Here is a 23,777-nt window from a genome sequence, read left to right on the forward strand (position 1 = left end):
GGCCACACACACACACACACACACACACACACACACACACGGTCACCCCTGGCTGCCACGAGAGGGCGCTGCCAGAACTCGGAGAAGGATCCGAAAAACGAACGCTGGCAAGAAGTGTCTCCTATCCAGCAGGAGAGCCGTGTGACTGCAGCTTGGGCCCACGAGGGAAAAGATTTTAGGACAGTGACAGGACTGGGAAAGGGGGATGGAGAAGCTTTCACGGGCGTCCAGAAGGACCAACACATGTGGGAGAGGTGAGGGGTTCCTGGCTTTCTGAGCAGCAGGCACATCTCCGGCCTCATCCGCCTCAAAACTCCAATACAATTTACCTTCAGCAACCAGCTTGGTGTCCAGCGTCCGCGGGTATCCTGAGTGGCAAGCCAGGGGACATCCCCAACGTAAGAGGCACCGGTGGCTGGACTATACACGAGCCTCTGGGACTTCAGTTATAGCCCGCCTGGTGTTGAGAGGTGAATTCACTCGGGTGTCCCAAGTCAACCGGCACAGATAGATGGGGTTCATCTTCACCGGGAGAGGGGTGACACTTTTATTTTCTAAGGTACGTTTTTATTGAAGTAGAACCCATACGTAGAAATGCCGGTGCACAGGTCGTAAGTGTACTGCTCAATGATTTTCACAAAGCATGGCCAACCAAAAAGCATCAAGAAACAGAATGACCGGGCCTCCAGATGTCCCCCGTCGGGCTTCGCCCCTCCACCAACACCCCCTTGGAGGGCAAACCTTCTGGCCACAAGGAGGCTTTTCTCAACCCCTAGAGCAGAAAACCCCAGTGTCATTCAGTACCCCTCCCTGCGTACGGCAAAGGCCCCGCCGTGTTCTCAAAGTCAACTTGGTGCTTTAGTCAGTCATGGACATTGAGCCTCAGAGAGGAGGCAGAAATGGGGACCGGCGCCACTGTTATTTCAATGTGTTAATAGGAAGCCCCGAGACTGGAGGATGTGGGACGTCCTGGTGAATGTTACTCAGCCCGAGCCAGCAAGCAGGCAAGCACCGTTCGGTGGTCACTCGGGCAGCGCTCAGGATCCGCGAAAGGTTGAAGGTCCTGGTTTCGCTGAAGAACCAGCCTGCACAATGTGTCATTCTTTGTAACACTGCTTAGCAAGCCCGGTGACGGGACAGACGAAAGGCTGTGGGTTGATGCGCACTGGGACTCCGTGTGGTGGCTGAGGTGGAAGGAGACAAGAGCATGGGCCTTGGGGAGCGTTGGCAAGAGGGTCTTTGAAGGGATGGTGCGCCTTAGGGTCTAGGTTATGTTTTATTAGAGAGGAGAGTCAAGATACGAGGAAGCCAAGAGAGGGGCAGAAAATGAAGATCTCAAGGGAATGGGGCTTTCAAAGAGTCCAAAGGGTAAGTGGGGGGATGATTAAAAGCCAGATAAACTAGAGAGTGTGATGTTGGAGTTCAAGTTCAGAAGTGATGATCAAGTCCAACGGGGCAGCCACGGTGCAGTGACCGGGGAGATGACGGTAAGTGGAACAGAGGCCCACGAACGGTGAGGCTGGGACACTGGACGGGTCATCTGCATAGATGTCGCCACGTTGGTTGATGGCAATGGCAAGGGAGGCCAGAGAGGGCTGTAGAGCGATTTAACTGGACCCTTAAGGATCGGTGGTTTTTACACGGAAGCAGAGAAATGAGAGATTGTGAACAAGAGGGGATCAACCGGGTGCCACCTTCCACTGGACCCTGCATGTGGGCAGTGTAGGACGATGAGCAGGGCTCACTGGATAAGGCTGCAAGGGGAGAGGCAGCCCGGGGAGATAGAGGACACCATAGCCTGTGGGCCGGAATTCAAAACAATATTTTGCTATTTCAGGATCCAAAAAGTTAGTCCCCCAAGATGATGGTCTTGTGGTGGAAATGGCAGGGGTAGCCCCCAGGGGTCAGGGAAGAGTAGTCACCAGAGTCTGGATTGTGCTTTGTTTGAAATCCCAGATAGGCCAAGAGAGGGTTCAGTTTTCTCTCACTTAATAAAATGTTGGACCGTGACTGGTTTGGGACAGGGATAGAGATGCCACAGTGTCATCAGGGACCCAGGCATCTTCCAGCTATGCGCTCCTCCACAAGGTACGGTCCTGGACCTCACGATCACAAGGTAGCTCACAGAGCTCCTGCCCTCACGACCACATTGCAGGAAGGAAGGAGGCGGAAGAGGAATGGCGAGAGGGGCTTCCAACTGACAGCCCTCTTTAATGACTCTTCCTCGAAGCCCCACCAGTGACTTCAGCAGGCTCTCCCACCTTAAAGAGAGGCTGTATATACATATATATTTATATGCTTATACTTGTAAGGCGAAATTCGAAAATGGATATTGGGTAGGCAACTTTAAGTCTCTGCTACAGCTCCTAGAGAGACATGAAACGCTATTATTTAATTCAACTTAACTCGGCCTTGGGCAATGATTCTCTACCTGTAGAGAACATGATTCCCAGGCTTCCCTATTTCGTTTCAGGTTCAAAATCTCTTCCTTTAACCTGGATCACCGGGGCACTGGTCCTTCACGGCAAGTTCTCCCTTCTATCTTCCTTTATTCCAAGCCATAACTATGCTCTCCAACTTCCTTGGTCATTAAAGAAACAGGGGTTCTTTTTCAAGTTCTACCACAGTATTAGAAACCACCTGTATCCGTTAGCTCTTGCTGTGTAACAAACAACCCCAAATCTTAGCATCTTAAAACAACCATCTTATTATGTCTCACAGTTCTGCAGGCTGATGTGACTTAGCTAGAAACCTCTTCATCTGGTCTCACTAGAAACACTTATTTTGGGGGTTTTCATACCTAGCAATTATCCTAACAGATACAACCACGGCCCTTGGAGACTATATGCCAAAATCCCTTCACACTAAAGGAAAACAACGCTTTCCTCTACCATCTTAAAAGGTTGTATGTGTTGGTTGTATTAAAGAGAACACTGTTGGGAAAAGGTTACTAAATTGGGGGGAAAAAAGGATCACTACAAGTTTCAGTTTAAAAAAACTTTGGGGCGCCTGGGTGGCTCATTTGGCTAAGCGCCGACTTCGGCTCAGGTCACGATCTCGTGGTTCGTGGGTTCGAGCCCCATGCCGGGCTCTGTGCTGACAGCTCAGAGCCTGGAGCCTGCTTCGGATTTTGCGTCTCCCTCTCTCTCTGCCCTTTCCCTGCTCATGGTCTGTCTCTCTCAAAAATACAATAAACATTAAAATTAAAAATAAAAATAAACTTTAAGAGTGAGGCTATAAACATTAAAGATTAGTAAGGAGGCCATTTTCTCTCTTTCCTTCATCCTACAGCTCAATGCCTTCATTGCTTTAGGGGGTAACAAATATCTGGGGAACCCTCTGTTTGGGAGCTGTCCTGGACCCAGAATCTAAAAACATAATATACGTTCATCCTCAGGGGAATTTACTCAGGATTCATTACCACACAAAGCTGTTCTTGAATTTGGAAGAAAAGAGAAACAGAAAAGAAGGCACTGGTCTTTCCTCTGTATCCTGGTATTTGCGTGATTTCATTTTAGGGATTTCTCTGAGGCCTTACGTTCAAGAACGGAAACTAATGTGCATTGCACTTATGAGGCCTAATAAAGCAGTCGTGTGCTCCCAGAAAAGGAAGTAATTTTATGAATTTTTAAGAATGCAAAGTATTTCCAACGAAAATGAATAAAACCCCCATTTTCCAGGAAAGCAAATAATTATACACGTAATGAAACACAGCATCAAAAACTCATTTTCTTCCTTAGGAAAACTTAAACCATGACACAAGGTAATTATTTGAACGTCATTACAAAGAATTTAAATGTACAAGCTTGGCTGTAAAAGATCAGGCTAAGCCGCTTAGGTAAAAACCTATCTGTGACATCACAGTTTCCAAGGAGTGCCAGGAAAGTCAAACAAAGAAACAATTCCCTGTAGTCTTTGTTGTTGTTGTTGTTTGTTTTTATACTTCTAAAAGCACAGTGGCACTACACTTAAAGCAACGCTTGGCACGTCTTATACAAGAAAGGCGTGTGACAATGAGGTTTCTGTTGGTACATTACAACTTTTCAGTTTGTATTTCTAAAGTGGGGGAATCTCTGGTGTAATATCAGAAAACAGAGAACTGACATAAAAAGCCGAATATACAGACGCAAAAGACCACGGTCACATTCAACCATTCACAGATAAAAGGCGATCTGGACATAAGCCTGAAACCAGAAAGACGCCATCCACTGCAATTTCTCCGGCTTTTCCCCTGCCACGTTCTGCTTCAAAAATGATCTAATAACGGAGAAGATATAAAAATAATTACTTTCAAATTCCAAGTCAAAGATATACTCAAACTATTTAATAGCTATTAAAGAGGCTTGAACTCGGGAGCCTGGCTGACGTAGTCGGTCGAGCATGAGACGTCTGATCTTGGGTTGTGAGTTCGAGCCCCACCTTGGGCACAGAGATTACTTAACAATAAAAGGACTGAACTCATCAGCCCTATTGCATAGGAACAGGCTTTGACATTGCATGCATAGTAATGTATTTTCCAGATGCCAGTATCTACACTGAGCGGGTTATAGTCAGAGAAAACTGGGTTACTGCACCACCTAAAAGAATCTGGACAGCCCTGAAAAGCGGAGAAGGGTATGGTTGAAGAGGAAATTTTGGAATTCCCATTTAAAGAAAATAAAAAGAGGGGCGCCTGGGTGGCTCAGTCAGTTAAGTGTCCGACTTCGGCTCAGGTCATGATCTCACAGTCTGTGAGTTCGAGCCCTGCGTCAGGCTCTGTGCTGACAGCTCAGAGCCTGGAGCCTGTTTCGGATTCTGTGTCTCCCTCTCTCTCTGCCCCTCCCCCCTGTTCACGCTCTGTCTCTCTCTGTCTCAGAAATAAATAAACGTTAAAAAAAAAAATTTAAAGAAAATAAAAAGCAAAAATAAAAAAATCATGTGGTTTTCTTTTCCAAAACCAGGCTAGAAGAAATTTAACATTCCCTGTGAACACCTAATGTAAAACTGAACAGTTGAAAGAGAATTATTTTGATATATTCAGATTTTGGGAGTGTGTAGTAGTATGGTTATTTTTCCGAAAACATTGACTTTAATATTGGAAATTATTGGGAATGTCGTTGTTTTCAAATGTTGAAAAATGTTTGCTAATAGGCTATAATCATTTTCACCTATGATAAAGTAGATCAAATTAAATATCTATCATCTATTAATAATCGAAAGAGAAGCAAACTTCCTTATGTTGTAGAAATACTAAAAAAATTTGTCTCTAAATTGGACAAAAACTGACAGGAGCGACTCACTGAACAAAATGAAAGACAGACAGTCACTATTTTATATTCATTCGTCCAACAATATTTACAAAGAAATATTATGAAAATAAATGACAGCTGACTGATAGTTTTTCTTTTTTGCCCGTTACCACAACTTTTTAAAACAGATCTTGGCTGTCATAAGTAATCCTGCAATAAACCGAGGCTGCATATATCTTTCCAAATTAGTATTTTTTTGTTTTCTTCGGGTAAATACCCGGGTGTGAAATTACTGGATCATATATGGGAACTCTGTTTTCAACTGTTTCAGGAATCTCCACACCGTTTTCCACACTGGCTGCCACCAGTTTGCCTTCCCACCAACACGGCACAAAGGTTCCTTTCTCTCTGCATCCTCACAAATACTTTTTGATTTTAGCCATTGTGACGGGTGTGGGGCGGTGTCTCATTGTGGTTTTGACTTGCATTTCCCTGATGGGTGATGCTGAACATCTTTTCATGTGTCCGTTGGCCATCTGTAGGTTTTCTTTGGAGAAATGTCTTTTCACGTCTTTTACCCATTTTTTAATTGGATTATTTGGGGATTTTTTGGGTGTGGAGTTTTAGAAGTTCGTTATATATTTTGGGTACTAACACTTTACTGGATGTCGTCTGCAAACATCTTCTCCCATCTAGTAGGTTGTCTTTTACTTTTTTGTTGATTATTATTTCCTTTGCTGTGCAGAAACTTTTTATCTTAATGTAGTCCCAATAGTATATATTTGCTTTTGTTTCCTTTGCCTTAGGAGACGTATCTAGAAAAATGTCGCTATGGCCGATGTCAGAGAAATTACTGCTTGTGCTCTTTTCTAGGACTTTTTAGTTTCAGGTCTCACATTTGGGTTTTTAGATCACTCTGAGTTTATTTTTGTGTATGGTGTAAGAAAGTGATCCAGTTGAATTCTTTTTTTTTTTTAATAAAGATTTTTTTTAACATTTATTTATTTTTGAGAGACAGAGAGAGACAGAGTATGAGCAGGGAAGGGGCAGAGAGAGAGGGAGACACAGAATTTGAAGCAGGCTCCAGGCTCCGAGCTGTTGGCACAGAGCCCGACATGGGGCTTGAACCCACAAACTGCGAGATCATGACCTGAGCCAAAGTCGGACACTTGACCGACTGAGCCACCCAGGGGCCCCAATTCTTTTTTTTTTTTTTAGTTTATTTATTTACTTTGAGAGAGACAGAAAGAGAGAGAGAGAGAGAGAGAGGCAGAGAGAAAGAGGGAGAGAGAGAATCCTAAGCAGGTTCTGTGTGGTCAGGGCAGAGCCTGACACAGGGCTCGATCTCACAAACCATGAGCTGAAACCAAGAGTTAGATGCTTAACCGACTGAGCCACCCAGGTGCCCTGGTCCAGTTTAATTCTTTTGCATACAGCTGTCCAGTTTCCCCCAACACCATTAAGAGACTATCTTTTCTCCATTGTATATTCTTGTCTCCTTTGTCATAGATGAATTGACCACGTAAGTGTGGGCTTATTTCTGGGCTCTCTATTCTGTTCCGTTGATCTATGTGTCTATTTGTGCCACTATCATCCTGTGTTGATATGTGACAGCAGTAGTATATCTTGAGCCCTGGGATTATAATACCTCCAGCTTTGTTCCTCGTTTTCAAGATCACTTGGTCTATTTGAGGTCTTTTGTACAAAGACCTCAAATTTCTACATACAAATTCTAAGATGATATGTTCTAGTTTTGTGAAAAATGGTATTGGTATCCTGGTGAGGAGTGCATTAAACCTGTGGATTGCTTTGGGCAGGAGGGACATTTTAACAGTATTTGTTCTCCCCGTCCATGAGCGTGGAATATCTTTCCATCTGTTTGTGTCATCTTCCACTTTCTTTTCTCAATGAATTATAGTTTTCAGAGTACAGGCCTTTCACCTCCTTGGCTAAGCTTATTTCTAGGCATTTTGTTATTTTTGGTGTAATTGTAAATAGGTCAGCTCTTTTGAAGTTTTGTTTATTTATTTTGAGAAAGAGCGTGCGCACGAGGGAAACAAAAAGAGAGAGAGAGGCAGGGGGAGAGAGAGAATCCCAAGCAGGCTCGGCACCGTCAGCATGGAGCCTGACGCAGGGCTCGAACCCGTGAACCATAAGATCATGACCTGAGACGAAATCAAGAGTCAGACGCTTGGGGCGCCTGGGTGGCTCCGTCGGTGAAGCGTCCGACTTCGTCTCAGGTCACGATCTCCCGGTTTGTGGGTTCAAGCCCCGCGCCGGGCTCTGTGCTGACAGCTCACGGCCCGGAGCCTGCTTCGGATTCTGTGTCTCCCCCTCTCTCTGCCCCTGCCCCGCTCACACTCTGTCTCTCTCTCTCTCTCAAGTAAAATAAAATAAAAAATAAAAATAAAAAATAAGTAAAATAAAAATAAAAAATAAGTAAAATAAAAATAAGAAACAAACACTTAAAAAAACTGACCCTGCAGCTTCCACTCATCGTGATCAGTGCTGGGCACAGAATGAATGAGCAAGACATTCTTTTACATATTAAGTTATACATGTAAAATTAGAGTCTGGTTTGGGAGGACGCTGGTGAGGAGCCGGACACACGAACGTGTGTCATTTCCATGACACGTGCGGTGCACGCACCTGACGGGTGTTATCGCGAGCTGTGCTGCCTAGCCGCCTGGCCTATTTTGCTCCAGAACATAAACTCTCGAAGCATAGGGAAAAAGTCTCGCTCGTCTTTAGGGCCCCACCGCCCCTCTGTTTGTTGAGTCACTGCAAGAGAATGTCAGTATCCCACGTGACACTGGTTTTCCACTTACACTTTTGGGAGCGCTGATCCCTTGCCCCAACTGGATTTTCCCCGTCTTCCACCTTTCGTCCTTGCTCCTGGTCTCCTCCCATGCCAGGGCGTTGTTACTGCTTTTCACAAACACTCGAAGTTTCCCGACTTTGTCTCCGGCCAGCCGGTAATCAAAGAGCACGCAGAAGTTGCTCTGGGGCTGCAGGTCCGGGAGCAGGAGTTTCAGGCGGCCGATGTCCTTCTTGCGGCCTGCCAGGGCCGGAACCGCCATATAGTAGCCAACCGCTTCAAGAGAAGAAAAATGCGCAGTTAATGAGGCCGTTGTAAAGGGTCTGGCTACGGGGTATAGAATAGCACAGAAGATGAATGATAACCGGATTCAAAATCTTAAAAAAACACATAGGGGGCGCCTGAGTGGCTCAGTTAGTTAAGCGTCTGACTCCGGCTCAAGTCACGATCTCGCGGTGCGTGGGTTCGAGCCCCGCCTCGGGCTCTGTGCTGACAGCTCGGAGCCGGGAGCCTGCTTCAGATTCTGTGTCTCCCTCTCTCTCTCTCTGCTCCTCCCCTGCTCCTGCTCTGTCTCTCTCGCTCTCTCAAAAAGAAATAAACATTAAAAAAACAAAAAACCATTTTTTATAAAAAACAAAATGAAAAAAAAAAAAAATGAATGATAGTCTCCTGTAGGGAAAGCTGAAGTCTCTCTCATTTCCAACACAGGAAAAACAATTTCATGCTAAAATGGATTTTAGGGATCACAGAGCTGAAATCCTTTGTGGTACGGAAAGGGAAAGCGAAGGCTAGACAAACGGAGGGATCTGTCCACACACACAAAGCGCGGTGGTAAGCAGAGACGGGGTGAGAAGCTAATGAAATAGTCTTTTGGCAGCTGATGGAGAACTCGTGTTCCAGAACTTTCCACCTTGGTTGTTTGAACCTTGGACTGCATTTTCCCACAGAGTCAATGAGACGTATGACGGCCAGCTCCTTAGGTAGGGGGGTATTTAATCCACAACATACATGAATTTGTCCTAATGGTTTCATGGAGCTCAACTACTGCCTGTAACGTATCAGTCTGAGTTCCGATTGAGGAATGGAACACACCTCCTTCTATTTCTAAGATCCATGTCCTAAGTATAGCTTATCTTCAGTCCTCTGCTTGTGGCTTTGAAGAACCTGGGCAAAAAACTCTCAGGGAATGGGGGTCTAAAGAAGTTGACGAAAAGAAAGAATTCGTACGGAAGCCAGGAGGAATGCACTGGGGGTAGGGGGTGGGGGCCCGGAGTCTTCTGCTAGTATATTCCCAGCGTCACTTGAAGGACCCAGGTTGACCTTGCCTTAGTTTTCACTGGACTCAGGGACTGTCTGGTCTTTTCCCCAGCTGCTCAGGTTGCCTGATTCAGCAAATAAAGATACAGGATGCTCAGGAGAGCTTGAATTTCAGATAAACAACCTGTCTGAGGGGCGCCTGGGTGGCTCAGTCAGTTGAGCGGCCGACTTCGGCTCAGGTCATGATCTCACGGTCCGTGGGTTCGAGCCCCACGTCGGGCTCTGTGCTGACAGCTCAGAGCCTGGAGCCTGTTTCAGATTCTGTGTCTCCCTCTCTCTGACCCTCCCCTGTTCATACTCTGTCTCAAAAATAAATAAATGTTAAAAAACAAAAACAAAAACAACCTGTGTGAGATGTACTAAAAAGTATTCTCCTGCTAATCTGAAACGTAGGCATCCTACACTTTAGCCACTGCCACTCCACCAGTGACACCCTCTCTTCTGTGACCCACCGGGGCAGATTTCCCTACTCTCTCACCTAAAGCCCATTTTGATTTGTCCTTGAGATTTTATCCTTCTAGAAATGCTGATTCATCCCACGTTTCCTCAGGGAAAGACGAGCCCACCTAGAGATCCGAACGGGGCGCAGGGGGGAAGAACGTACGATTTGAGTGACACAAAGGCTGGGAAGCCTGAGGCCATTTGTGAATCGCGTTTGTCAACAGGGGACTTTCCATTGCTGGAAAACTCCACATGAAGACCCTGCTGACTGTGTGAGTTGTCAAGATTCTGGAATAACCTACGGGCTCCCTGTATGATGTGGCTCTGGCGGATAGAAACTTGGAGATGTCATGATGGAAGAAAGGAGAAATGCAAGTTAGCTATTGACCAGACAGGCTCTCCCAAGATATATGGTCTTGGGACTGGTTAAACCTGCCTTGAATCTTCGGCGATAGTTCCACTCACACAACTTGCCGCGTGAGATGTACCCCCTCTACCCTAACCTCAAGTTTTGCAAGGAATTTTTGTTGGGGGATATCCAGGTTTCCTGGTTGCGTGTGAAGGCTTGAAAGGCAAGGTCTAAGGGAGGAACTAGTCTAGAGGAAGGATCCAGGAGAAGGATCTTGTAACTGAGGGCTGAACTTGTAGATTCCCAAATAAATAAATGGATTGGTAAGAAAGTCGAGTCCCCAGAGATGTCTCTACCTACACCTCTACCTGTCAGCCTCAGGAGACAGGGCCTCGATTTATGCTCCAAGTGGGTTGTGTCAGCCAAAATGCTCTACCCAAGGGGAAAGCTAGGGCCCGTCAATAGTGTTTAAGCAAGAAGTGGAAAGTGCTCGAATTCCACAGCTCAGAGCTGAAGTCGAGAAAAATCCCAGTGTGAGCGGCCAGAAAGGAATCTGCAAGCGACAGAGGGGAACATTCAGTCCAGAAGTTCAGGTTGCTGACCCGATGCTCATCATGGTGTTGCTACTTTGAGGGGTGGCTTTACTAAAACTTCAGGTTTAGGCAGAGGTCATATTTCCTTTCCAGATTTATTTCCCCACAAAAAGCAAAACAAAAACTACAGAGCACCATGAGCTGCCAAACTGGGGAAAAGAACAGCTTCCTTCTACCCTTCCCCCAATACTCTTAAAATGTACATGAATTCTTGGGCCCTGGCTGCCTCACTTGGTAGAGCATGTGGCTCTTGAGCTTGGGGTCATGAGTTTGAGCACTACGTCGGGCACAGAGATTACTTAAAAAATAGGGTTTTTTTTCTTTATAAGTCAAAAATGTTCACGAGTTCTAACATCTGTCTCTCGGCAGCAGGAGTGACTATGGAAAAGTTTTGCTAGAACATCCTGTATGTGGGTGGGTGGGGGTAAGAGGGATAAGGCGGGACACAGATACTGAACCAACGGAGCCATTCATCAGGGCAGACTTCGGAAGGTCTAGAAGTTTCCAAAGGTGACAAACGCTGACCTCACGAGAGATAGGAATAATAACCCTCCGTCACTGGAGAGCCTTCTTTACCTGTACGGAGGACAGAGCACACAGCAGAGAACACGAAACAGTAAAATCCAAATACCATTATCTCGATCAGCAGGATTCCAGTCAAAGTCATCTTCTATATCCTGTTTCCAGTCACAGACCCCGTGCTCAAAGCTGCAGTCAACTGAGATATTTAAATCTGCTAAGAAAAAGGGTACATTGTATAATCACAAAGAGTATTAGAAGCACGTCTGACATTTGGAGCTTTGGAAGGAAATGCCGTATTTTCAGCTGTTGAGCATCGCGCTAAGCTACTCCACGGTATTGCTGCATCCGCAACCAGCTGGTTTGGCCAAACAGCCTACGGGGTCCTAAAACTGATTTTTGCCCCTCATGCAGGTGCGAGCCCTAGAGAACAGCCTGCTGAGTCACAAGCTAATTAAGTTCCTAGTATGACTTCCCAACAGCCCTTGTAGATAAGACTCCCTTGGGACTCACCAAGACCCAGATCTTTCTGGTTTGAACGGACCAATCCACTAATAAAGACCTGTGCTCTAGGTCCCGCCTCTCTCTCTAAGCACCCTGCCTCAACTTCCCTGTGTGGCCCTTGAGGCGTGCCATGCTCCTACAGGACCTGCGAGTAATAAACTTCTCTATCTCAATTTCTCTTGTGGTCTTTTGTTGAGCCATCTGGCACCCGGGGAGCTCTGCCTGACAAATATTAATTTAACAAAATCATAACAGCTGCATGGAGTACAGATCACGGCCGCTGAAATGGCCTTAAGGACAGTGTCAAACCAGATACTGCTTCAATTTAAACCTGTGGAGTCCTTCTGGCCAAATTCTGTTGTGATCTTAAATAAAGGAGAAGCAAAACCAAAAACTTAAAAAAAAAAAAAAAAAAAAAGTAATGGGCAAGAGCCCTGTGAGCAAAGTGAGACAGAGAATATAGGCAAGAGTTTGTAAAATTTGGGCCAGAAAATCTCTCCTACCCAAACGACCTAGTGCAGACCTTGTCAGATCCTTCGGGACAATCTGCGGAATGCTCAATTTCTCTGTGTGAGGGTATTCTCTTGCTGGAGCATGCTCGGATCAAGCCAGGCAGACCAGAATACCAGGAAGCTATTTCCCCAAGAAAACCCTCAACCACTGATGGACAGGTGTTGGTGGACAGATACCGCAATTTTCTTGCCTTTGGGTAAGACCATAAGTCCCTGGAATTGAACATGGACCTGAAGTCAGATTGGAATCCAGGCTCTCTCTGGTCTTGCAGAGGGTCCAACTGGGATGGAGGTCCAGTGGCCACAGTGGTGCCCTTCCCTGCTTTTATGGGAAGCCAGGAGTACCAGGGAATTAACACCCTCCCGGGAGCGGCCATTAATCATTGTCAGATGGGAGATGGTGCTCATGAATACCCAGCTCTCTTGTCCTCCAATAGGACAACTCTGAGCTGTGTGTTCTACACTGGCTTTCAGAGTTCCCTAACGGGATTGAGCTTCAAGGGGACTGAGTTCCCCAATGGGATTGAGCTCCAATGGGATTGAGTTCCCCAATGGGATTGAGCTCCAATGGGATTGAGCTCCAATGGGATTGGGTTCCCCAAGGGGATTGAGTTCCCCAATGGGATTGAGCTCCAATGGGATTGAGTTCCCCAATGGGACTGAGTTCCCCAATGGGATTGAGCTCCAATGAGATTGAGTTCCCCAATGGGATTGGGCTCCAATGGGATTGAGTTCCCCAATGGGATTGAGCTCCAATGGGATTGAGTTCCCCAATGGGACTGGGCTCCAGTTGCCCCCAGTGAAAAGTTCTTAATAACGCACTATTGATTGCCTCCTTCTCGCTCCCACTCCCCAGGCATTCTTTCCTGGGACCGCCTCCCACGTAAACCACTTGCACACAAATTCTGTTTCTGGGGAATCCAGCCTAAGACAGCACCTTAGACAAGAGTGGTGCTTTTACTCCAACAAATAGCAAGTTGAAGAGCTGGGGAGCCCACCGAGTCTTCTAATTGAGACTGAGTGCTCCAAGGGACCTTACTCAAGGACCTTTGACAGTTGAGTAAACTTTATGTGTTTCATTAAGGATCATGGAAGAAAAGGTAAAAAAAGAGACCTGGTCATTCTGGGGATCCAAAAGGGGCCAATTTAGTAATGTCACTTAGCAAGTGGAGAGCCGAGCAGAAGCAGTTCTAAGCACCTGGAGAATGTAGCTAATTCCCTGAGCTACGAAACATTTTCTTCCTAACCAGGAAAATGGATAATAAGATGTTTGATGCAGAGAAACTTAAAAAAAAAAAAAAAAAAAAGAACATTGAGGGGCGCCTGGGTGGCTCAGCTGGTTAAGCGTCCAACTCTCGTTTTGGCTCAGGTCATGATCTCATGGTCTGTGAGATCGAGCCCCGCATCGGGCCCCGTGCTGAAAGCATGGAGCCTGCTTGGGATTCTCTCTCCCCTTCTCTCTGCCTCTCTTGCTCAGAATAAATAAATTAAATTAAAAATAAAATAAAATTGAAAACAGAACATTTAGGGGAAATACGGAAGAAAACAAGATGCCTGTAGGAGCTGGGTCACTAGCGTTTGGAGAGGTTTTAGTAGAAGCTTCTCAGATTAAGTTTGGAGGACTGAACCAGAGAGGCTCTACCTTCATGGTGGAGATTCCTATAAACCAAAGGGACCGAACTGGAGAATGTACTCATGGGGTAAACACAAAAGGCGGTCAAATTAGCACAAGCTTAGGACATGCACAAAGGTAAGTAAAAGAGAGTTTGCAAAGGGGAGGGAAGATCGACGCGTGAATATTTATGCCAAATAAAGGGATAAATACAGAAATAGGCTTTCCCCTGGTGTCTGTGTAGAGATGCCACATATAATTTGTCACAGGTAGTCAAAGTGCTAAATGGACTCAGAGGAACCCGGGATCACGCCTACGAGATTCCTGACGATGAGGCTCTGTTAGCCTGATCACAAGAACGGTCCCAATTTTTACCCCTCCCTGTCTCCACCCTCTTTGCAATATGACGTTGTAGCGCCTTCCCCAACTCTCAAGTCCCGGCCGGCCTTGGGACTTGCCTTGGCCAACGGAATACGGTGAAAGTGATGCTGTGGCCGCTCTGAGCCTAGCCCTCACAAGGCCCGTGTGCTTCCACTCTCTCTTGGAACCCTGCCACTGCTTCACGAGAACAAGCCTGGCTGGCCCGCTGGAGGATGAGTCACCACACGGAGCAGAGCTGAGACAGCTCTGTTGTCCCAACTGAGGCCTGGAGCACAGCTAAGATCGGCCAAGTCACCGAGTGGGACCAAAGCTGACTGCGGACCCGTGGGTGAGCCCCCCCCAGACCAGCTCGGATCAGCAGAACCACTCAGCCGGTTGACGGACTCATAAGCAAAAATAAACAGTGGCTGTAGGCGACCGAAGGTCTGGGGTTGTCTATGACGCAGCACTATCGTCCGGAATTCAGTGCATGGTCATTTTCAGGCTGTGGGCCCTCGGGTGTTGAAGTTGAAGCAAAGGGGTCATTTTCATCTATCTTCACATATATACCATGTGTCATTCTCGGTGTCAGGCGGGCGTGGTGGAGGGAAGACAGCCTTCCTATACTGTCGTCATTGGTACTGACCCCGTAAGGACCTACTCTTCCTACTGGCACTGTGTCCAGATGTAACGATTTTTCCCTCGGGGGCTTAGGAATGAAGCAGTGATTCATAAATGAAGGTATCAGTTACCTTTGTGTTCCAGCCTGGATGTGACAGCTTTTCTCTGGACCAGAACCAGACCCAATTCACCCGCTGCGTTCACCTTCGGGGCTAATTAAGAACACTTGGTCAGTTAAGAAAAGCCCTGAACCCTCGCATGCTAAGGAGGTGTGAGCGAACGACCGAGCAGAGGTTTATCCTGTTATTCTGAGTACAGACTATGTTAGAGCAGACTTTCCTGAACATTCCCAAAGCATTCACACTGGTTCCAGTTTCTGAGTCTAAAACATCGTTTTCCAAAGATGACCTAAGCATCTACACTAGTAACGTGCCTCTTCTCACCCGGGTTTGGAAATACACTCTTGAGATTTTCGCTCTCTCTCCGAGGAGACAATGCCATCGTTATGCTAGTTCTTGGATAAGTGGGCCTGCGTCTGCTTTCCATTTGGTTAAATCCAACAGCCATGGAGCCAAGGGCAGACAAGGCCAAAAAAAAAAAAAAAAAAAAAAAAAATAGGGGCAGTAACAAATGCCTGGTGAAAATGAAACACCAAGTTTCCGCCTGGGGATGTGGGGGAGAGGGGGTTAATATGGACACTGTCCTGGAGGGGCTGAGACTTAGTTGTGGGCTCTGCACAGCAATGGGTGAAAAGGGCAGTTATCCAGTTCAGGGAGAAAATTTAAGCTCCTCTCTAGAATGTTCCCCTCTACAATTGTCATTCTGGCTTTTTAACCTGTAACCTCACAGCTGCGAAATTCCCCTTGCATCGAGCGGGCAGGTCGAAAGTGCCTTCGAGAAGTAAAAAGGCAGAGCTTGGCAGATCCAGCTGGATCCAAGGTCTCTCTGGTCTGGGGGTGTGCAGCATGGACAGCCAGGGCAAGCGTGCTTACTTGGCTGGGAGCGGAAAGAAGGTCTGCATCAAACAGGAAGCCCCCCAGGGAAGGGGAAAGGACTTAACCTCCTTGCTTCCCACAGCAGCAAATACGATTTGGGATCTGCAGGGGATGTTCATTTCCAGAACTTACAGAGAACCCTGCTTCTTTGGAATCAGTACCGAACCTCAGTGTTACGGCAGGCACGAAGCCGTGTTTCCTTCTTTCCCTGCCAGGAGAAATCACCATTCGCTTTTGATAAAATGTGTAAAATAACCAAAGTGTTACTCACAAAACACATCTCCTCGAAAGCTTTGCTCCCGCTCCACGTGGTTCTTCAGGGTTTTCTCCTTTCTCTTCTTTTCCTCGAGCCCCTCTTTCTTTCTCTCTTCATTTCGGTTTTTTCCTCCATCAGAGTTCCTACCTCTGGAAACACTCTCTTCAGAGTTGAGGGACTGCAGGTTAACCTCAGGGGCAGGAGTTCCAGAAGGTTCTGTGATGACATTTTTGATTTTTATCTTCTTTTTCATGCTGTTTTTGTGAGCCAGCAACTTCTTGATTCTGTCTTTGATGGTACCAGGGGCCGTGAGGACTTCCTTCACAGAATTTTCAGGGATCACTACAATAACAACAGGTGGGAAGTTTCACATTGGCTGACAATTAGGTCACTCATGAAAAATGGAGTGAAGTACGGTAAATGAATGCTTCCAGAATCAACCCACAGGAGGCCCTACTGCTTGATATTTTAATATATATTTTTTTAAGTAGGCGCCATACCCCACGTGGGGCTTGAAATCATGACCCTGAGATCAAGGGTCACGTGCTCTACTGACCGAGCCAGCCCTGAAACAAGGATTTGGGGGCAGGGGGTTTATTTGAGAGGTGATCCCTGGAGGCAGAAGTGAGGGGAAGGAGGAAAACAATGTGGAACACACCTCAGAACTGTCCCATCCTGCGACAATTTAGGGGTATTTATCCAGACTCCTGGCCCCCACTGGTTGAGGGCTGTCCTTACAAAGGGGCTGAGTGGCACTCTAGAGAAGACGCGCGGCCACAGGCAGAGAGCCCACCGCCCTGGGGCTGAAGATCTGCGTGGAACTGTCCACCCCGCCGTGTTGAAATCAGGGAGCAACAAGGGACTGGGGCCTAGCTGGTCACAAGCTGGACAGGAGGAAATGGAGTTTGGAGAGGTTGAAAAAAATCTATCGAAGGTCACAGCCAGTATGGGGCAGAGCTCGGAGTGAGATGCAGGCTTTCCTAGGTCCTGAACCTCAGCTGTTGACCATTACACCAAATGGCCCACAACAGGTGAGGCTGGAAGACAAGCGTTCAGATTTGGTGGCACGGAGGAGCCCTTGACCACGATGCAACACAAAAAGCTGATCTACTCCACTTCTTCTCTGGGGGCCTCTCCAGGGTATAGCATCCCTCCTCCCGATCCACCCGTGCACGTCCTACACGGGCCGTCGATCTCTCTCTCTCTCTGTCTTTGAGAAAGTTCCAGAAGGAGATCACGAGCACATGTGCACGGGATCGAGACCCGAGCACTGTGTGGTTGGAGACCTGTGTAATCCCACCTCCAGCCCCGTGCAGGAATCCCTCGGAGAGCCGGGCCTGGAAGCCTGAGTGGCGGAACACGCGCTGGGCAGGGCTCCCGGCTCCACTCCCAGACACCTGGCCATCATCTGGGAGACAGAACATGGCCTCCACCCGGCGCTCCCAGTCCGCTTTAGGAAGTCACTTTTATTTCACATTCCTTAAATACCTATGGGCACCACGTATACTTTTCCATACTCTTTGTTCCAGACGAAATGCTGCCCAGTTCTTCTGGCGGTTCTGCAGAGAATTTGATTTCTAGACTCATCCTCCTTGACCATATTCTTTGGCACACACTCTCGTCCAGCGGCACTCAACCACGGCCCACCGGGGTACTGTGAACTTTTATGGCTGTGGGGCTCAGTGTCTATCACGGTGCGGACACTTTGCTTTTGGCCACCACGGAGTGGCCACTCCGCTGTGTCACCAGGAGCACCGGCCATATAAGGACACGGGACAGGTCAAGGCAGAACTTGAAGCCGTACGTGTTGGAAGACGTGAGAACCATGCTAAGGGGTATACAGGACAGTGGAGTCAGGGCAGTGAACAGATTGAGGCACATGATGGGCCAGTGCTAAAATGGACCAGACCAGGGGTGCCCGGGTGGCTTGACGGTCGGGTGTCCGACTTCAGCTTGGGTCACGATCTCACAGCACATAGGTTCAAGCCCCACGTCAAGTTCTGTGCCGACAGCTCGGAGCCTGGAGCCTGCTTCGGATTCTGTGTCTCCCTCCCTCTCTGCCCCTCCCCACTGGCACTCTGTGTCTCTCTCTCAAAAATAAATAAACATGAAAAAGAATTTTTTTTTAAAAATAGAGAAATAAAAGGGACAAGACCCGAGGGATAAACCTAAGGGACCTCAAGCATTATGAGACACTTTCGCCAGGACGGTGACTGCAATGTAATCACCACCGGCCTGTCTTGGTAGACGTTCCAGGTTCTTATGGTCATTTCTAGTTTGCCAGACACACAGCAAGACAATGTATATCTTGCCCCTACTCCCAAGTTGAATGAACGAAGAGCTGGTGTGCGATTGTCCATGCTTCTTTCCCTGTCTTGACAAACCCTAAGGGCTCCAATCGGTATTGTGGTATCACAGGACGCTGGGGACTCTATCAGCGTGGCTCCCTGAGGGACCACATGGAGAGGAAACGTCGGAGAGAATACACCGCCGAGAGCAGTGAGTGTCACATTTCATGGTTCTACGTGTGGTTTGTCAATTGGAGATGTTACCACCTACGCAGTAAGGAATTCACCAGCAAGAACAATGGGACTCGTTGCTAAACGTGTGAATCTAGGTTTGAGGATGACCGATAACGTGCCGTCAGCTTTGTCCGACTTGCTTTTGGTGGTGTATTCTGGAAGAAGTTCTGATTCCTGTGGTCAACAAGCTTGTGGTTCTAAGCCCCTGACGTGTGAGGATTGCTTCCTACCGTGCCATAACCTGCCCTCTCTCGGCAGATAACATGGGCCCAGCGCCATTTGTCCTTAAATCTTCTTTTCGGTCGTTCAGAGTGCGTTGTGACCAGACAGAAATCCAGGACCTTTGCTGCTCTGTAAGCTTTAGTGGCTACGACTTCAGTGAGTAGTGAAGATGTGGTCCAGTTAGCAGAGAAGTCAAGGCTGAGTTAGAGTTTCCAAATATTGCATGCACACGTTATCATACGTGCAGAGAGAGAGAGAGAGAGACAGAGATGAAGGGAGAAAGAAGAGAAGGAGAGAATGCTTTACTGAGAATAGCTAAGACGCCACGAGCAAATCCTACTTACCGGAACACTGAAGGCCATTGCCTCTGTATCCCTGCTTGCATTTACACTTGAAGGATCCTTGGGTATTGAGGCAGTTGGCATAGAGGCTGCACGGATGGGTATTCCCAGCACATTCGTTTATATCTAAAAAATGTGAACGTTCCCGTGAACAACTCTGCGGCTGCCGGGCTTTGCTAAAAGCCCGACTATCCCTTACACTTGACCAACTCCAGGGCCGACCCCTCAACACCTGCCAACAAACCACGTGGGGCCTGAGAACCGGGACGCCGTCAAATCTCCCAATGCCTGGCTTCTGCCCGACGCCGGTACGCAGGGAACTGGGGGGCCCCCCGCAGCCCCCCGCACCCCCAGCAACCTCGACTGCTTATCACAGCTACTGAAAGCTGGAAGATGTTTACGTCTTTTTCTGCACGTTTTCATCTGTCTAATTCCAAACTAAATAACGGCATCAAAAAATAAATTCTACGTGTGGAAGGGCTCGGAACTCCTTTTTTTTTTTTTTTAAATTTTTTTTTAACGTTTATTTATTTTTGAGACAGAGAGAGACAGAGCATGAATGCGGGAGGGTCAGAGAGAGAGAGGGAGACACAGAATCTGAAACAGGCTCCAGGCTCTGCACCGTCAGCACAGAGCCCGACGCGGGGCTTGAACTCACGAACGTGAGATCGTGACCTGGGCCAAAGTCGGAGGCTCAACCGACTGAGCCACCCAGGCGCCCCAAGGGCTCGGAACTCCTAACCAACAAAGGAGAAGGGGGGTTATGAACCACTGACATCATCTACACTCCTAGGCATTTTGTTCCAAGGCTGTCAGGAGCAGGGCTGGGCTGGTCGGAGCTCGTCTGCTGGACCGAGACCAGGAAAGTTGGCCGAATCCCACCCAAGTGAGAAGTTCATTAGCTCTCTTCTGCATCTGACTTGCTATCCGCCCTTTGGGAGACCTATGCACACAAAATAGCCCATTGTTTTTAAGTCAGTCACCAAAGGAGCCCAGATGCCAATCTTAATCCCTTAAAATCACAAGATGGGTTTCTTCTGGAAGCTCTCCATGGGAATTCCCACCCTGTCCAGTGGAACCGGCTAGGGATCCAGGAACGGGCTACTTCTCAGGGACACAGCATCACTGGGTTACACAGCTGGATGGGTCTGCGGCGGGACATGGGGTCCAAGCCCACGAGCAACATGGCTGTGACGAGCCGGTGAAGAATGGCCTTTGTGTTTGAAAAGATCTGAGTAAAGAGCTGGGGAGTCTTCCTAAGACGGTTCAAAATGCTGGAACCAACGGTGGCCACGGTGCGGTCACACAGGACACAACCTGGGAAGCTCCGCATGTGGGGTTGAAAGAAATCCCACTTTCCCCCAACTGTGAGCTTTCCTGTCGCGCACACGTTGGCTCCACATGTTACACGAATAGGCATCTACAGGGAGCCCGGATCTCCCTTCACCGAAGGGCGGGCCCCGTCCCCCATTACATCAAGGGCAGTGCGGATGCACCCAAGGTCCCCAAACACCGTACTTTACTTGCTCGTTCGGACTCGGAATCCCTTCACTAAGGGCCCAAATATCTTCTTTCACACAGATCAGGCCAATAGCCAACTGAGACCAGAATCTTATCAGAGAGTGGCTTCGGTGACCTGGAAAGGGAACATCTTAGGCCATTTGGAGCCTGAACCATGAAAGGGGCCTTCATCTTCTTTGCACCTTTGTCTACTGCCACCCCCAGAGGGAACTGTTATGAACAGATCACGGAGATCAAGCTCAAACAGGCCTTTTTAGGCTTCCTCTTGTGCTATATTGTTTCCATTTTTAGGTATGTAGCTGGAAAGTCAAAAATTAGAAAGAAAACCAGCCAAATTTTTAAAAAACGCACAAAAACCATCTTAAGATATTTGCCCCCAGAACAAACGATACCCGCTGAGGTCCCTTACTTTTGACCTTGACTGACCTGGCTTCTTCTAATTCATCTCATCAGACTTTTCCTAAAAGCCAGAAACAAAAGAATGTGACTTCTTCTGTATTGTTAAACTGGTCAGTACAATAGACTGTTCAACTAATAGACGGAATCGACCTCAAAATATCCATAGACGACGGCTACAGGTTTGGGGGGGGGGGGAACAAAAAGGGAAACGGTGCGACCCGCTCTTACCTACACAGTCATAGCGGCCACGGACATATTTCAGTTCAAAACCAACGTGACATTTGCAGTAGTAGCTTCCAAATGTGTTCACGCATCTTCGATTGTAAGGGCAGACAGCTTTCCCAGAGGCACATTCGTCAATATCTAGGACGCAGAACCAGAAGGTGTTGGCGATAGCCAGAACGGCACTTTCCCTCCAAATCACACCCGGACGCACGCACGTGAGCCCACACGCACAGCAGTCTCTCTGATTATTCTGCCAGCATCATACCCTCGGGAGGTGTTCTCAGCACACTCACGGCTCTTCCTCTTACGTGTTTCCATCACGTGGTGCATCCCGTCTTAGACTTTTATTCGCATCTGTCCTGGTAGGCCCAGGCTCTTCTGGGGCTGGGAGATGCCTGGCCCTGGGGACATATACACTACAGGCTCGGTGGCTGAATTACTACCTTTCCAGGTATATAGACCGTGTAGCAAGGTCATGACCTGAGCCGAAGTGGGACGCTTAACCGACGGAGCCACCCAAGTGCCCAAGATGTGGTTTCCTGAAACTGCACCTAAACAGAAATTGTGTGATGACGCAACTTCAGCAGACAACAGGGCTCCCTCCTTTCCTTGTGAGTCAGGTCACCGAGGGGCCGGCGGCAACGCTGAGCAAAATAGCCAGACTCCGGCTTTGCGTTCACTATCAGATCGAGCAGATGGTGTATGTTGTTCATTTGGACCTGTGGTGCGTTCTTAAAATAGTAAAGAAGTGTCGGACTGATCAAAACTCATTTCTCAGTGACCACTTTTGTGCAGATCAGCTTTCCCTTCAATAAAAAAGGCACCCGACAAGTCAGAGGTGGTGAAAATTGCCTTCAGTTTGGTCAAGAATTAGCCTTGTCATATACATCTTAGTTCACCAAAGAACGTTAAACCCGGTGAATGTAACTAAATCGGATTACTCTCAAAGAACAGAGCCAAGATTGTAATTTTACGGGGATTTTTAAAAAAAGATGTAACTGCTTTAGGTAGCCTGTTTGGCGGAACTTTCTAAATGCAGCTTATCAAGTTAGGTACATTTAGAATAAACGTCCAACACCTTGACTGAAAAGTATTTCTACTGCAGTCAACAAGTAAGAATATGCTTATTTAAATAAAACAAAGGGGCGCCTGGGTGGCTCAGTCAGTTAAGTTTCCGACTTCGGCTCAGGTCACGATCTCACGGTTGGTGGGTTTGGGCCCCGCGTGGGGCTCTGTGCTGATGGCTCAGAGCCTGGAGCCTGCTTCGGATTCTGTGTCTCCCTCTCTCTCTGCCCCTTCCCTGCTCACGGTCTCTCTGTGTCTCTCAAAAATAAATAAATGTAAAAAAAAAAATTAAATAAAAAAAACATTAAGAACTCTTTCAATATTCTGATTTGGTTTGGGATCCCTTATTAATGCTATGTGCTCACTTGCTCTAAATACCGTGTATCTTTAGTGCAATGTAAGTACAGATCCAGGAGGATATACAGTTTGGTTATTGAACAGAATACAAATCCACAAGGGAGCTAAGGCAGAAAGTGTTGCATCAGTCACTGAGGGTGCCCTGTGGGTGCCCCACCCATCGTCCCTCAGCACTCAGCTACCTGCCTAAGGCCGTACCTGGGACGTTCTGCAATGACCCTTATCCGGGCTGGGCTGGGCTGGGCATGTCCTCCAGTCAGTGTTCTGGAGCCACTCCCCCATCAATAAACTTGACGCATAAATCCGCCCCCCCCAACTTGCTCTGGAAGGAAGGAAAATGCGGAGGCAGCTCTCCCAGCCTCCTGGAAGGGCACAGATGTTTAACCGGCTCATTGAACTCACCCTGTGCTAGGGTCTTCCCTTCCCTTCTCCCCTCCTCAACCAGCATTCCCTGAGATCACCTCCCAGATCAGCTACTTGCTTGGGGTCAGCTTTTGGGGACCCAAGACTAAGACACAAAATAAGACCAGAGAGAGTAAGAGCCCAAAGTTCTAATCCAGTGACTTGACTAGATTCAAAGTTATAAATGATGGCTGTCTCTCGCCCTCTAATATTATGGATTTAATTTGTTCACCCCTCCAAGCGGAAATGATTTTGGGATACTTAGTTCACATAATTTAGAGCAACCTTTAAAGACCACGAGAAATTGGTTACTTGCTAACTTAAACAGTGTACAAGGGATAGACTACTCTCAACAGTTTTAGATCTAAAAAAAAAAATAAGTAAATACATTAAAAACAATTTTTTTTTACATTTTATTATTTATTTTTGATAGAGACAGAGCATGAACAGGGGAGGGGCAGAGAGAGAGGGAGACACAGAATCTGAAGCAGGCTTCAGGCTCCGTGCTGTCAGCACAGAGCCCGACGCGGGGCTCGAACTCACGGACCGCGAGATCATGACCTGAGCCGAAGTCGGACGCTCAACCGACTGAGCCACC

The 23,777-nt window shown here is 47.5% G+C and overlaps 1 protein-coding gene across 3 annotated transcripts in view; it reads right to left on the reverse strand.

Annotated features, from left to right (window-relative positions):
• Positions 1 to 3,704: 3,704 nt before the first annotated feature.
• EGFL6 (EGF like domain multiple 6) overlaps positions 3,705 to 23,777 on the reverse strand; it is a 55,951-nt gene continuing 35,878 nt past the window's right edge. For 2 of the 3 annotated variants that reach the window (XM_081793817.1, XM_081793819.1), the window contains exons 6-12: positions 21,359 to 21,493; positions 19,214 to 19,336; positions 16,141 to 16,467; positions 15,006 to 15,086; positions 11,378 to 11,482; positions 8,057 to 8,322; positions 3,705 to 4,257 (exon numbers count right to left, since the gene is read on the reverse strand). In XM_081793817.1, the coding sequence (XP_081649943.1) occupies positions 4,147 to 4,257; positions 8,057 to 8,322; positions 11,378 to 11,482; positions 15,006 to 15,086; positions 16,141 to 16,467; positions 19,214 to 19,336; positions 21,359 to 21,493 (1,148 nt within the window). In that variant the 3' untranslated portion in view covers positions 3,705 to 4,146. The remainder of the gene's footprint in view (positions 4,258 to 8,056; positions 8,323 to 11,377; positions 11,483 to 15,005; positions 15,087 to 16,140; positions 16,468 to 19,213; positions 19,337 to 21,358; positions 21,494 to 23,777) is intronic. The other variant, XM_081793818.1, reaches the window with a different exon arrangement.

Source organism: Panthera onca, chromosome X (genome assembly GCF_046562875.1).
Source record: "Panthera onca isolate mPanOnc1 chromosome X, mPanOnc1 haplotype 2, whole genome shotgun sequence".
Lineage (NCBI taxonomy): Eukaryota > Metazoa > Chordata > Mammalia > Carnivora > Felidae > Panthera > Panthera onca.